Source organism: Pholcus phalangioides, unplaced genomic scaffold, assembly GCF_987345545.1.
Source record: "Pholcus phalangioides strain wild (caught in Gottingen) unplaced genomic scaffold, Ppha-v1.0 ptg000003l_1, whole genome shotgun sequence".
Lineage (NCBI taxonomy): Eukaryota > Metazoa > Arthropoda > Arachnida > Araneae > Pholcidae > Pholcus > Pholcus phalangioides.
In genome coordinates this window covers 33,355,314-33,371,426 of record NW_028301596.1, presented here as the reverse complement: position 1 = coordinate 33,371,426, position 16,113 = coordinate 33,355,314, and the positions used below count along the sequence as shown (strand labels likewise).

Here is a 16,113-nt window from a genome sequence, read left to right as displayed (position 1 = left end):
ATCTCGCCAAACACATATTTTTGCCTGCCTTTACTGTATGAGTGACCGTGTAAGTGATTGACCAACTGATTGGGTGAGTGACCGTATGAATGATCAAGTGCGTGTGCGATAAACGGTATGAGTGAATGACCGTATCGTAAATGAATGACCAAGTGCATGGCAAAACTTATGAGTCATCAAGTGAGTGGCTATTAAGTTAGTGGCCATGTGGGTGACCATGGGAAAGACCGTAAGAATGACCGCACTCACTTGTTCTCTCATACCGTCACATACTGTCACTTACTCATATGGCCACTCACTCACTTACTTGGTTACTCATATGGTCACTCAGCCAGTCACTTGGTCAATCACCTACTCACTTCGCCACTCACACTGTCAAGGCAGGCGAAATGTCCTGGATGAATTGTTTGGGGCGAAACGTTGGAAGTGAAATTTTCGAAAACCAAGATTTTTCATAAGATACTATCAAGTAGGACCCTAACCAGTGTCCACCATTACTCATAGAGATGCATGATTCACGCATCAAAATTCAATTTTAGTCCTCCTAAATTTCATTGAGAAGTGAAAATACTTCTTTGAATTTTAGGTAATTTTTTTTTAGTAGAGAGCTACATATTTCTTCACTGACAAAAAAACATTTTCCTCTTTTTACAAAAATACCTCTTAAAGGTTTGAACAGAAGTGAAATTACTCTTCAAGATTATATTTCGAGATATATAGCACAACCTTAACCAATATGCAGTCGACGCTCGATATAATGACCCCCTTCGTCCCGCCGAAAACGGATTTTATATTGCTAGGGTCATTATATCGAACCTAAAACATATATGGTAGTCGTTCTAAGAAAACATTTGTGATCTATCCTACCGGTCGTTGTAATGGAATGGTCGCTATAATGTGCGGTCATTATAACGAGTGTCGACTGTATTTTGTAAAAAAACAAGAAATATAATCATATTAATTAGTCAATTTTTGTTTGCTTCGACTGGGTATCGAACTTAAAAGGGGGGAGGGGGGTTCGTACCATAAATAATGATTGATACTATGAATTAATGTGTTTCTTGAATAATTAAAATCTATAACGGTAAATAAACTTACCACACATAGACCAATGAGCAACAGCACCGACGCTACGACGCAGCAACCGGCACACAGCAACATCGATAAGCTCATCAGTAGGATACCTAATCGTGAGCAAAGTGAAACGCCAATCATGTGCAATCATTTTTAAATCGAAAAGATTTTTTTCATGAATGAAAATAAGGGATGAACAAAACTGACCAGATCACAATTGAATATTTTCATCGACGATCAGGATTTGCAGACTGTCATGTGACTTACAGAATACAAAGTGCGTTACGGGGATTGGGAATAATTCTAAGTGAACAAAACTTTGTTCAACATAAATATGTTTAAATTTGTTTCCCCCATATAGATACAATGAAGTACAAATAGTTACATAGAGGGTGTACGAAAAATAACTTCACAAGTTTGAGAGTAGATAATTAAAAAATGGTTAGCTCTATGCTCATTGGGAGTCGTACGCAGAATTTTCTCGGGGGGGGGGGGGGGGGGGGGTTCAGATTTGTTCTTCCTTCTGAGGGGGCGGGGGGCTTACGTTTCTTCTTACAAAATAACATTATAATCTTGGCTGAAGGGGGAAGTGGCGGGGGGTTAGAACCTCCCTACCCTTGCGAACACCAATGGCTATGCTTGCTGCACTAGTGAGTGTTTATAAGTACGTACTGAATCGTTCATTCAGCTCCGGATTCCGTCTATAGATAGCACGACGTATAAGCTGAAACATTTATGCACTAGTGTTTGCATTCACTGAATTTAAATCCGTGCGACTACTACTTAGGAGACCAAACCACATTCACCTCGTAAATGTTTCTCATAGGAACTTCCAACGAATTGATACATATCGGAATGTGTCGCGTGTGTTTGTGTGTGCGTCACGTGAAGTATCTTGCTGAGAAATGTTTGTTCTGTATTCAAATAGTACTGTCTTCCGTATTCGGAAACAACAACAAACTGACAAAGACCCTCGCTCTGTCCCCACAAGGGATATAAGCTGGTTATTCAAAGGAATATGGGTCATGACGTGAAAATGTAGGATTTTTACAGGCCCCTGCCTCCCATTCCAAAATGTGAATGTAATGCACCCGAGTGTGTGTGTGGGGGGGGGGGGTATGCGTGGAATCGTCTTTCCACCCTCCCCCGCTCTGTCTCCCGGGAGACGCAAGCAGCTCGCCCAGACGGACGTGAACACCAGTGGAGGAGGCCGATGGATGATCAGACCAAGAAGCCCCCCCCCCACACAATCCCTTAATCCTAGCAGGCAAAGCTTTTTCCAAGAAATTGCCCACTGATACGCTGCGCTGCTCTCCAGACCAGCAATGACATCAACGTTTTATACCAACAACGTGGCAGCATATTTTCCTGCTTCATATTTTCCTCAGCACACATATATGCCTGAATTTCAAATGTTGTAGACCTGATTGCTCTTTGTGTGGAGAGACTATTTTCTTACATGGGGAGATAGTATTCGCGTCTCGAAGTTTGAGGAGGTCCAACCCTACTGCACAACTGAAACACTTCCATCAGAAAATACATGTGCGGCCATCAAGGACCGAAACATGTTACATGCGAATTCCCTCATACGACAAGTAATCTACATATGGCTGCTGCGAATACTAGATAAACAGTAATGAAATTTAGGTTCTTTAAGCCCTGTTTACATGTACAATATTGCGGTAGCATAGGGAATTCTAGCACCAGCTTGACGACTTTTTCTCTTTCGTAAGGAAAGAAATGGAGAGCAGCCATTGGTGGAAAATTCTTGAAGCGGGGTTTTAACCCTCTTTTTGTATTTCCCATGTAAAAGGGGCTTTTGACTACTTCTACTAGATCACACATGCACCTCGTTCATATTCCTCTGCGGAACTTCTAACGAATTAATCAAATGTTGGAATGTGCGAGTACGTGTTGTATATTGCTGCCATCATCTATCTTTTTTTTTTCGAACCATCAATGAAGTGTAATGATTGAAGATTTGTACCATTGTAGGTCTGTTGCTTTCTTTGTCAAGACTTTTTGATGGGGAGATTGACTCGCATTCGTTCCTCGAAGTTGGGAACCACAGAAGACCAACATCAGCCAAAAACCACTGTGGGGTTAGGTTCTTTAGACTACTGTTACTACTGAACCACACATGCACCTCGTCCATATTCTTCGGCGGAACCTCTTATGAATTGGTGCATGTGCGTGTAGTGAAATTCTAACGTGAAAATTCTTTCTGTGTAATTCTTGTTATGTGTAGTGTTGCCATCTGCCATCAATTTTTCTAACTATAGTTCTTTTGACTACTTCTACTACTACTAAACCAGACATGCACATCGCCCATATTCCTCTGCTGAACTTCTAACGAATTGGTACATGTTGGAATGTGTGTGTGTGTGTGTGTAATGAACCTTCCGTGAAGTTTGTTTCTGTGTAATGCTTGTTATGTGTGGTGCTGCCATCTGCAATCATTTTTTAAATTATGAGTTTTTCCATAGTTAAAAAAGTTTGTTGCAGATGGCAGCACTACACATAACATGGCGCACTCTTTTGACTACTACTACTACTAAACTACACATCGTCCATATTCCTTTGCGGATCTCCAAACGAATTGGTACATTTGAATGTGTGTGTCCGTGTTGTGAACCTAACGTAAAGTCTGCTTCTTTGTAATGCTTGCTATGTGTGGAGCTGCTACGTCCCATCAATTTTTCTAAGTATGAGTGAAGTGCAATGACTGAAGATTTTACCGTTCTATGTCATGTTGCTCTCTGTGGTGAGACTTATTAACGAAGATGGGGAGAGATCGGCTCGCATTCGTGCCTCAGAGTTGAAAACCACAGAAAACCTCCTGCCGACCTAGGAAGCCATTCAACCACCATAGCGGCATTGTTTTAATTGCGGCACCATCTATAGGCAGAGTTTCCCAACAATCTAGATATTATGTACGGTATCCTAATAAAACTTCCATTCGTCATTCACCCACAAATCTGTGCAGTCATTTTCCAGACACCCTGTATAACAATTACTCCTCTTACCTGGCGTATCGACAACAGTGTGGACGTGAAAAGCTCCAGCAGTGAGAATTATGGTATAGAAAACCTGTAAAGAGATAAGGATTATCAGACACAAGGGAAATAAAAACATTCACCTTCAGTTTTCTGCATAACAAAATGATAAGTGAGGAATGCTTCCCGAATCCTAGGCCGACTCAACCCATCAACCATTTTTGAGCACGTGTGACGTAAGTGTGATTGCGTAAACTAAATATTCATGGTACTATGATCACTTACGCCGATGATTCAGTTGTGTTATATTCATCCAACGATTTTAATACACTAACAACTCAAATAAATCATGACCTGTGCTTAATCAGAAGCACAGCTAGCTAATGATTTAACCCTTAATCTTTCAAAGTCATTCCTTTCAACTTAATTTACTCCGAAATCGATTTTAATCTGAAATTCCACAGTCCAATATGTCTGATGAATCTCGACTGTTAATGCCAAAAAATTCAGCAGGTACAAAATATCAAATACCTCGGACTTCTCATTAGTAACAATCTAAAATGGAAACTTCATACACTGGAAATAGCTAAAAAAACTACGTTTATCGTATATAAATTCCATTATCTGAAACAAAAGGTAACGGCAGAATTTCTGAGAGAAATTTACTGTATATGCGTGGTTTCATTCAATTCTCAACTACGGTATCATCATCTGGGAAGGTGATTACAAGACAAATCTGCAGCCTATTTGTTCTATTCAAAACCGATGTTTCAGAACTATTTGCAGTGCTCGCTCTAAATCTCAACTTATAGAAATTTAAATCTACTCCCCATAAAACATAACGCCATCTACCGAATCATACTCTACATATATCGTAATAAATCAATATGCACTCAAAGAGATTCCATATCACTGAGAAGACCAAATGAAATTTGATCATTTAAAAAAAATCACTTTCTTGAATTTCTAATAACAAATAGACGATATTAATGTATATTTTCAATTATAGAAGCGAATTATATTATTATCAATATGCCTGTATTTGCCTCATATCAATTTTTATTGCATCGAATGCTACTGTTATGTGAACATGTATTTCAATATAATTGTCACAAAAATTTATCCAAAATAATTTTATTATTTAACTTTACTTATTTTTTATTACAAATTTTTTGTTCATTTTTTTTCTTTGTTTCTTTCGTCTTTACTTTTAATTAGTTGCTCTGGCCTCTACACGACAAACATTGAGATTTGACTGTTTTATGTGTTATTAATTTTGGAAATAAATTGAAAAAAAATAAAAATAATAAAATAACCTATGCAGTTTTATAAAATGACCAAAAAGATTTGAGATCCATTCATAACTACTTTAATAAAAAAAATTTTAATTAAAAATTTTATTTTTGAAGAAGATTGAGTCGATAAAATCTCAATCTAAATCAAATCACCAATAGATGAAAATATTTATAGGTGAACTGAACAGTTTTCTCTGGTTTTGAATCATTTCTTTTACTCGATAACATTGTGTGCGATTTCATGCAATTTTATCGTTCGCGCGAGCTGTTTTTGAAGCTTTCTTTTTATTTGTAGAAAATTAAGTTCTGAAGACATGAAATTTTTTTTTATTTGCATAGGGTAGCACACACAATCAAAATCTATGTGGTGAAATTTTGAAATAAACCAATGGATAAATAATATTTTTAATAACATTCATACATAAGAAAATATTTCGTCATGTTAAAAGGTAGGAGACCCCTTATAATAAAGCCGTAAAATATTTGCAAACTTGCCGTAAAATATCATAATTACGTCCTCCTTTAGTAAGCCTAACGGCAATCAGGTATTCTACGATAGGCAATGCAATACATGGATTGAACCAGAAATTGAACCCGACAAGCAATTACATTCGGTGCAAACTAAGGACGATTTTCACAACTTTTCTAAGGCGGCGAAGAGAAACGAAGATCTTATTTTCACTCCATCAAGAATATAGGGCTTCCCGATAGAATTATACGAATATACAAAGGTGACCTGAAGCCATTAGTGAGTGTGCGCGAGTGATCTCGATACTTCACGTTGATTTACGTGCTGCACATCAACTTCCATTATACATTAATAAATATTCTCCGAAAAATGATCGTACTTTTGTTATCCTCGTAAAGTTTTAAGTTATTCATAATTTCGGGGAAATGTTTATCTACGGATAAAAGGGGATTATGGATACCGCACTGAGTCTATGTAACCCTATGATCCTCTTGCAGAAATTGCCGATGTGTCACAACAACTTTCTCGTGTAAATTCGATTTGAAGGCGGTTGTCGGGATTGAAGGGTTTTCCAGGATTAAGGATCCACTCCGGAGTGGCTTAAATGCTCACATTCATCCACGAACATGTTACGAAAATCGCCCGTGAGGTGATTACAATATTGATTCAAAATTTATTATCGGTATTTCGTTAACACATTCGACAGAGGAATTTTACATCGCAATTTATGGACAGAGTAATACTCAAGGAAATTTATACGCTCGGACTCGGTAATACTCTCGGACTGAGTAATAGGAAATTTAGTATTTAAATCAAGGAAATTTAATATCATGTTATATTTCTCAGATGTAGAACGCGCTGACACCAACGTTCAAGCCGATAGGAAATGGGTGTTTAAGAGACTGACAGCTGACATTTTCGATTTTACGTACACACCTGATATAGCGCACCTTTTTTTGACAGTGCACCTCTAAATTTCTCTAAATTAATCACTTTTACTGGCGATTATGCATAGTACCCAGGCACCATTGGTAATCTTAATGAGCACTAAAATAATTATCGCTTTTACCGGCGATTATTCATAATACCCCAAGCTTCGCGTCGTTGGCAAACATGATAAATCGTACTATATGATATGCTATAAATGATAATAATTCACAGCTGTATCGTATCTACTGTATATATCGGGTCACGATCATAAAATTCGTTATCATTATAACAGGGTGCGATTATATTCATTACACATACTAGACGCATTTGGAATTGTTTTTTCATATTAACAAATTCACCAATTACACTAGGGAATTATGTATAATCACTGATAAAGGCGATAAATTTTAAGTACAGTATTTATCGAATTTACCAACCACATTTGGTTACATCAGCTGAAAACATTAAAGAAATATAATCCTTATTCTGAACGTCTCATTTGTTTCAAATACGGGTAAACTTTGATCCCAAATGATAAGTATTCAAATAATCTTTACATATCGCCAATTAGGATTTGGTATAATATAAAAAGGTGTCTCTCTTTACTTTACTATACCTCATAAAGTAGAAATTGCGTGTGAAACGTTGACTCGAAATCAACACTTCACATGTGCTGTCAAAATATTACGATTAATTTACGGTAGCGCAAAGGAAATCTCTCATGAGAATATGTCAGAACCATTCCAAGAAATAAACCTCTTTTGAGTTGTTCTCTCTTTTTTTCAAGGTTCTTTTTCACCCGTCTAAGAGATTCCGGCAGCTTCAGATATAGGATGAGTAGAGATATAGGATTCTCTTTCTTTCTTTTTTTAATCTTTTGTGATGGGAAGAAATTTCTGGAAGACGTTTGATTAATTTTCGTAATTAGAGCTGTCAGTTCATGTCTTCCATATCAGAAATTTAAAGAAAATGCCTGTTGAAGATTCCCCCAGACTATAGACGGTATTCAGGCAACTATTGATTTTTGCAACCATGGCTTCTGACGTGAGAAATTATGGTTCATCTATTCTGGAGACCGTTCTATTGGATCGTTGAATCTTGTTTTTTTTTTTAAATCTCAATTGATAATAAATGAACCGAATTCTAATATCTTCAAGGTTTCTATTCGCCAAGTTGTTCACCCATAAGAGTTTTGTGAATATCGCCTAAATTCTACCAACTTAGAGGAGGAGATCATCATAGAAATGCCGAAAAATAATCCTCGATGTTTCATTAAAATAATGAAGGGAGGGAACTCATTCGTCTAAGATGTTCAGCAAAATAAAAATAAAAAATATATAAAAATTCCTATGATGTCGAATGAATCAGCATTCATTCATAAATAATAATATTGGTTATAATGAATGTTCCAGAATCAGCTTAGGAACTAACAGCATATGATGAGCTTATTTTCTTAGGAGAACATTTCCATTTTTTTTCCGAAATTAATTTTTCATCAGTTGCTAAATCTTTTGCATGAGCACCATCGGATTATGCAACAGGGTTTATTTGTTAAGAAGACACCAACGAATAACGCAAATACACGAAAATAAAAAGTCCTAATGCATTTCAACACCAATGGGTGCCGAAAATTTAACCACTAGTCACGTTGACCGATTTTCCCACTTGGGTTGAATACCACATCTTAACGCTCGGTTGCTCAGCGGAAGAAGTACATCTGTTCACTTCAAACGTCAGAATGCCTTAGGAAATTTTAATTTTCGTGTATTTGCCTTATTGGTTCTTGTCTTCTTAATATTCTTGGGCAAAGTTGATCAACTCTTCTAGGGTTTATTTGAACGAGAATATTTTTGGTATGAGTTACAATGATCATGTTAGTCGTTTCTACCAAAAAGGCACATATCCACCTCGTTCATTCAATTCGGTATTTTTTGGTAGAACCTTGGTCACCCATGGAACCTAAAATTTTGTCCGTTAACGGATAGTAAAATACTGGGTGATTATAAAAAACTATCCCGACATATGGGCCCCTAACTATCATACCATTCACAGAAACTGAATGAAATTTTGGCATAAGGTATTTTGATGTATGCGCTCAAGAATGATATGGAAAGCAACAGTGTCACTCTAACAGTTACGGTTACAGTGAGAAAATTTCGAAAATATCAAATGGCAACACCAAGTTTTTTGTATTGGAATGTGATCTCCATTATGAAAAACCCTAAATACAAACTCTGTTGTTTTCCATATCATTCTTGAGCGCATACCTCAAAATATCTTATGCCAAAATTTCATTCAGTTTCTGTGAATGGTATGATAGTTAGGGGCCCATATGTCGGGATAGTTTTTTTATAATCACCCCGTATATTGAGTCCCGTTGACGAAATTCAAAAAGCGTCCGTTAGTGGAGGTTAACAAGAGGGTTGACCCGCTAACAAGAGGGTCCGTTATGGGAGGTTCTACTCTAGAATGATCATGTTTGTTATGACGAGAGGCAGTAAGGGTACTTTCCTGGGCTAAGTAAAACCTTCTGGAGTCGGCAGTTGACGTAGAAAATTTTTCAGACTTTACCAGCTCCAATTTTAACCATTTCCACTAATTTCCGTTCACAACGGAACACTCCTAAAATTCAAATGCAGATAATTTCCCCCCGAATGTTGATCAAGAAACATTGCATTTAAATATCCTTCGTTAACATTCCTATATGCTCTACCTGTTGGACTATTTTCTACTTTTATAAAGCAAACATATTTCGGTGGAACACCTTTTTTACTTCTACTGATTTAGTAAAAAGTGAAAATGTTCTTTTTTGAAAATAAGTCCCTCATGTAACGTTGATTGAGATTTATTTATTGGAAGAATTGATGGTAGAAAGTAGGGCTGGTCCGATTAATCGGGTCGGTTAATGGATCAATTGTTAATCGCAGTTAAAAATTTTAGTTGAGTGAATCAACTCGATCAATCCGATGAAAATTCGATTAAAATTTTTATTATAAGTTAAGTTATAAACTTGATGCATTTGAGTAAACTGATTAAATGTCTTAAATTATATTCCTATAAGAAGTATTTCAGATAAGTAACCGTATTTAAAAATATTTGAATCAATATTTTGATCAAATTTTTCGGCATGAGGAAACAAACACAAGCCGATTCAATGAAAACTAGTGATTTCTAAAATTACTGATTAACAAAAGAAAATATGATCCAAATTGAGAAATTCCAAAATACGACAAGCATGTTCAGCATATCGTCCCCCTTATATCAGAGACATGAAAATACAAATTTTCACTTTTGCGTTCATCAGCTGGCTGGATCACTTATTTCGCTATCAAGGTTTTTCTAGAAACGCAAATGTGTATTCCCCCTATTGAGACACATTTTATAAAACAAACTTCCATAGAGTTACATGGGTAAAGAGTAAACATTCAAAAGTTGTTTTCCAAGTCCTAGAAGTTTGCACATTCATATTTCTGGTAAAGGGGACGATATTGGATAGCTTCAAGCGGGCGCAGCTTTTATGTCTTAATTAATTTCAGTATTTGCTTATATCCCTTCAGTGGATAGATGCGTGAAATTAATGGAAGATATTTTAATAGCATCAGTTCATATAAAATAGTTACCAACACTACGTTTGCTATTAATAAATAGCATTTGAAAATATTCGATTAAATTTTTTTCATTAACCAGTTAAAAATTTTAATCGATTCCCAGGCGTAGTAGAAGGAGATGTAAACATTCACAAAAAGTTCATAAAGACTATCTGTATATATGACTAGCTGTAATACCCGGCGCAGCCCGGATTTTCTTCCATGAGAGTTTTTGGATCACGTGATATCTCCCTCTTTCTTTGAGGGACATGCAAACCGTGTCTAAGTTAACCAATGTGGCGACTTCCTGCGCGATTCATGAAAGAAACAAATTTAGATTTTAAAGAAACGTAGAAATGAATATATATTTTTCCCCTTTTTTAAGGGGTGCTAGGTATTTTGAACTTGAAACCCCCTTGAACTTCAAGTTATCCATCTGCCCATTTCTGCTTCAAAAAATGCTTAATTAAAGCTGTGGAATTTCTTCGATGTACTTTATGGGCCCATAATTAATTTTAAAACATCCTAAACTATATGAATTTATGCAGCTGAATATTAAAGGACAATACGAAGACATTAATTTTCACGCTTGAGAAGATATAAAGAAACGGTTGAAATCAATTTAAGTGTATGGATATCCAACTCAAAAGTAGGTCTAGCTAGTTATTTTATATTTAATTTTGTGGGCTTCGTATATAAGCGAACTCAATATTTCAGAAATTAAGAATTCACTTCAATTTTGAAAATTATTGATGTGACAGAAAACCCCTACTAAATTTCCGCATTTCTAGAGTAAAATAGGCAATTTTAACACTGATTTCTATGGGGATCATCCTTTGCCTGTCCTTCAAAGAGATGCTGATGATGATTATGACGTCTATTCAAAAAGTCTCATTACTGGGCAGATCGAGAAAGGGACAAACCATTATAAAGACATATACATGTCTGAAACGCATTGCTACTGAACCATGGTAACCAAAGTAAACACTCCGAAAATTATTGTTGAGGCCCAGGAACCATTGTTGCCCGACAGTTTTTGCCCATTTCGGGCATTTGCCCTGCACTGATGAACTTAAGTAGCCTATCGTTCAAGTCGGGTCCCGTTTGGTATATACGGGGTGATTATAAAAAAACAACTATCCCGACATATGGGCCCCTAACTATCATACCATTCACAGAAACTGAATGAAATTTTGGCATAAGGTATTTTGAGGTATGCGCTCAAGAATGATACGGAAAACAACAGTGTCACTCTAACAGTTACGGTTACAGTGAGAAAATTTCGGAAATATCAAATGGCAACACCAAGTTTTTTTGTATTGGAATGCGATCTCCATACTGAAAAACACTAAATAGCGTTGGAATGGCACCTGTAGCACGAAAATCCCCGGAGCTAGGCAAGGAAAAAGTAAAAATGAGTTTGCCGTGCACCAGAACATTAATGTTCGTTTCATTCGTCACACCGTTTCTTCGGCTGAGATCCCAGCCTGATTAGTCCTCCACAAAGTCATGTGGAAAATTTGTGAAACACAATAAAATGCTTTATTTTATGCTGCTTCTCTGTCCTTATTGGTTGTCCTCACTTTTAGCCTATCTACCACCGGTGATTTTCATGCTACAGTTGCCGTTCGAACGCTATTTAGGGTTTTTCACAATGGAGATCACATTCCAATACAAAAAACTTGGTGTTGCCATTTGATATTTTCGAAATTTTCTCACTGTAACCGTAACTGTTAGAGTGACACTGTTGTTTTCCATATCATTCTTGAGCGCATACATCAAAATACCTTATGCCAAAATTTCATTCAGTTTCTGTGAATGGTATCATAGTTAGGGGCCCATATGTCGGGATAGTTTTTTTATAATCACCCTGCATATACAAAATCTGGCGACGATCGGTTTAAAATTGTAGATTTGTATGGATAACACACAGGGGCTGGACACAATAATATGAACACCTGTGAAAAAAACAACACTCGAGGGAACCTGTCGTATTCTCCCGTCCTCTAGTGTAGAAGAGTGCCACCTAGCGCGATAATGTGCACACATCAATCTAGTCGTAGCAGTGATAACGTTCGAATGCGAAATAGTGTATTGGGGGCATTAAAACTTCGTTATGGCTTACCTCACAGATTTCGAAAAAGGCATGATTGTTGGAGCCCGTCTTCCCGGGACCACAGTAAAGATAACGGCCACCCTTGACGGTGTCGGGAGAAGTACCGCGTCGACGGTAATAAGAGCCTATAGCAAACAGCCTATTAATAAAGATTTTGTCTCATTTCACTGTTAATATTATTTTGTCCAACCACTGTACACACATACATTGTGTTGATGTCAAATATGCAAAGATGCCAGTGATGAAAAGAAATTGAGTTGTGATTATTGTGGAAAATGTAATGTGTGTGTGTGTGTGTGTGTGTGCGTGCGTGCGTGCGTGCGTGCGTGCGTGCGTGCGTGCGTGCGTGCGTGCGTGCGTGTGTGTGTGTGTGTGAAGATGACCAATTCTCTGAAAAGAAATACCGAAGTGCAAAAACCAAGAATTTCAAACATCGGTAACTCCATGACCTCCTATTGCCATTTACATGCTATGGATGGTTTGAATTTCTTTTAGAATGATAGAGTAATAGTAATAGAATGATAGAGAGTGGTACAAATTTTATTTTTACTAATTAGACATTTTTTCTCCGAATGAAAAAGGTGTTAAAAATTTGAATATTTTACATTCTGAGAGTTTTTCTCTTCTGTAATAATACATTTTCCATGTATTTTTAATTCAATTTTTATTGCCAATCATAAAATTTTTGTTCTTTTCCAACACTTCGCGAGTGAAAAAAAAAACTTATATTCTTCAATTAGAAATGGCAAAAAAAAGCAGAACCTTTCTTTAAGATGACGAAGAAAAAAATTATCGTGGCTTCAGAATTTCACTTCATTAGCTCATCTAAGACTTACTAAGATTTACTCATCATCTTAGAATATCTTTTTACATTTTTTTCTGGGAATTTTAACAATTTTTTATTTCTTTTAAGAATTTTACGAAACATCGTTCGAAATTTGTCACGAAATTTTAATTAAAATCCTCAATTCATGTATTCTTGATGAAATCATTTGGAATTTATCTAAACCTCAAGCGTTGTCTTAACTTGTATTAATAGAACCATCGTTAATTAATAATCGCATATATACAAAGAATGTTAGAATTTAAAAACCATACTGGTATACGAAATTGAATCATTTAATATTTACTTTGGTTTCCGGTAGTTCTAGTAATCCGGTTACGCGAAATAAACTAATTACCATCTAAATAATTAATAACAATGGGACTACAAACCACTGAAATGAGAATATTTTTATGCATGTTTGATAATAAGATTTGTTAAAGATAAATTAATATATACTTTGCATCCGAGGAACCTGAATGGAAATTTATTATGAGAAAATTCCCTTTATTTCTATTCATGGAATTAAAATATTGAGCATCACTTCTTTACGCAAAATAATCGATTTTTTTTAATATCGTTATGTCTTATCTTTTTCTTTTAATGAAACATATTCCCCTATAATTAAAACATTAAAAACTAGAATTAATGAAAGTTATATAACTAATTTTCTTCCCTCTTTTTCTCTCCAACAAGTCCACGCTCATATCTTATCTGATTCGCACAGTCTTTTCGAGCATTACTGAATCTCAATTATTACGCTTCTCACCATTATGTCATTCATTAACGGTAAGTAACGGAACTTTGAGTTTCCGGATGGGGTTTAATAATAGTGATATTAAAAAAAATTAAAACAAAGGGGGAAAAGCTTATCATGGAGGTTCAAGCTTCATATAACTTGGAGAACAGCTATTGAGGATTAATTGTGGCATGAGCTGGAGTTAATCTTTCGGGTTGGGTATCTCTCAACATTCGGAGGAAGCTCGTGTGTTTATACCTCATTTACTCTGGATGGCTAAACACTTGCAGGGGATATTTGACGCCTGTTTCCAAGGCTCTGGGACAATGAAATGTTTTCAATGACGCGAGAACGCGTAAATTGATTGGAGTAAACCTACACCCAGACTAAATGGTAGAATTCATTTCCTTTCAAACAGCTTCGCAATGCTCTAATGCGTATAAAATATACCCCTTAATTATATACTAAATCAATTGATGTTAATGAGATGTTTTGAAATGTGGAAATTTCAGCATCGCGGATGTTCTTAAATAGATCTCTGTGTAATGTTATATAAGTAGACTTTAAACTTACGAATATCTATGTGAACAGGAGTTATTTATATACGATTCAAATATATTTAGATGAGGGGTGGCTATTGAGTAATTCACTGAACTAATCATGTCGAGGGTTTTCACAGAACAGCGGTACGAAATCGTAAATTTTCATAACTGATGTCGTCAGATGTCGGAATGTGTGAAATGAAAGCCAATCAGATATTGTTCTGAAATGCGATAGTTTAGTGAAGAGTGATTTCCAACATCGAGGTGCAAATGAGAACCGATCTCCCCATTAAAAAGTCTCGTTACAGAAATCAACAGGCCTACAAAATTACGCTTCACTCTGCCATCTTACGCTGCCATCTGTTCGAAAAACAGATGGCAGACGGCAGCACTATAACCAGCATTACACAGAAACAATCCTTACGTTAGGTTCAGAACACATACACGCGCACATTCCAACATGTACCAAATCGTCAGGAGTTCCGCAAAGGAATATGGACGAATTGGACATGCGTGGTTTAGTAGTAGTAGTAGTAGTAGTAGTAGTAATGGTAGTAGTATAGCGCAAGGTGTCGCATAAAAATCTGGGCGGGTTTCAGAAATTATAACACAAAAATCAACGAATTTACCAACTGGCCTGCCGTTTGCTTTGCTCCCTTACAGTTGTCTTTGTCTGGTTTTTTAAGGCACGAGAAAAAAAATTATTGTATTCCCCGCATATTAGCCAGTATGCTGGTAAATTCGAATCAGATTCCGTCAAATTCTAAAGTATATTTATTATAAAAATCCATTGAATTAGCTGAATGCCTACTGAGATCTTTATTAAACCTCGTGCATGCCGAGTTCGGGCCAGATCCGATCATCTAAAATTCTGGTGTCCTTGAAGTTTGGTCGCTAATACGGGGAATATGGTAGTTAAAACTCTCACCGATAGGTGGTTTTATTCGATGCTACGTTTACGTAAAAACTACTACAAATGTTAGACTTGTTCGCCGCCATATGTAAGAACGCCCTTCGATCACTTGAAGAAACTATTCAAACTAGCGTATATGGCATGTCGGAGTTGATAGTAGAGATCTCGCGGCTAGCCATGATGATGTCATACGCCGCGGCGTATAAACAAATTCATACACATAAGAATTTATTCACATAAGGCTAGTTATTGATTCTGCATCGTCGTTTAAAAGGGGATTACTTTTCTTATTATCAGAGAAAACAATAATTTGTAGTCTCACCTATTAGTGAAAATTTTAACTATTATGTGTTCTTGTGTCGGAGAAAATGCGACTTTTTGATGAGTCTATATGCGCAAACAGCACTCCGCAAGTCAATGTGTTGACTTTTATATGATTCCTTTAAATCCCTCGAAAATTCTTTCACTTACACAAACAAGCACTAGCATTTCCCTCAACAGAAACAGTCTCTTAAAATTCTTCACAGACCTTCATGGTCAGTTTTGATGCTGACAGGCGGCCATCGATGGCTGGGAATCGGCTCTAACTTCAATTCTTGTCTGGTCGTCGAAATTTATGAAATATCCTA

General features: G+C 36.4%; 1 protein-coding gene across 1 annotated transcript in view; it reads right to left on the bottom strand.

Annotated features, from left to right (window-relative positions):
* LOC149088442 (uncharacterized) overlaps window positions 1-16,113 on the bottom strand; it is a 153,676-nt gene that overhangs the window by 44,386 nt on the left and 93,177 nt on the right. Inside the window, exons 2-3 of the mRNA XM_089253005.1 lie at window positions 4,101-4,164; window positions 1,099-1,184 (exon numbers count right to left, since the gene is read on the bottom strand). Coding sequence (XP_089109131.1) covers window positions 1,099-1,184; window positions 4,101-4,164 — 150 coding nt within the window. The remainder of the gene's footprint in view (window positions 1-1,098; window positions 1,185-4,100; window positions 4,165-16,113) is intronic.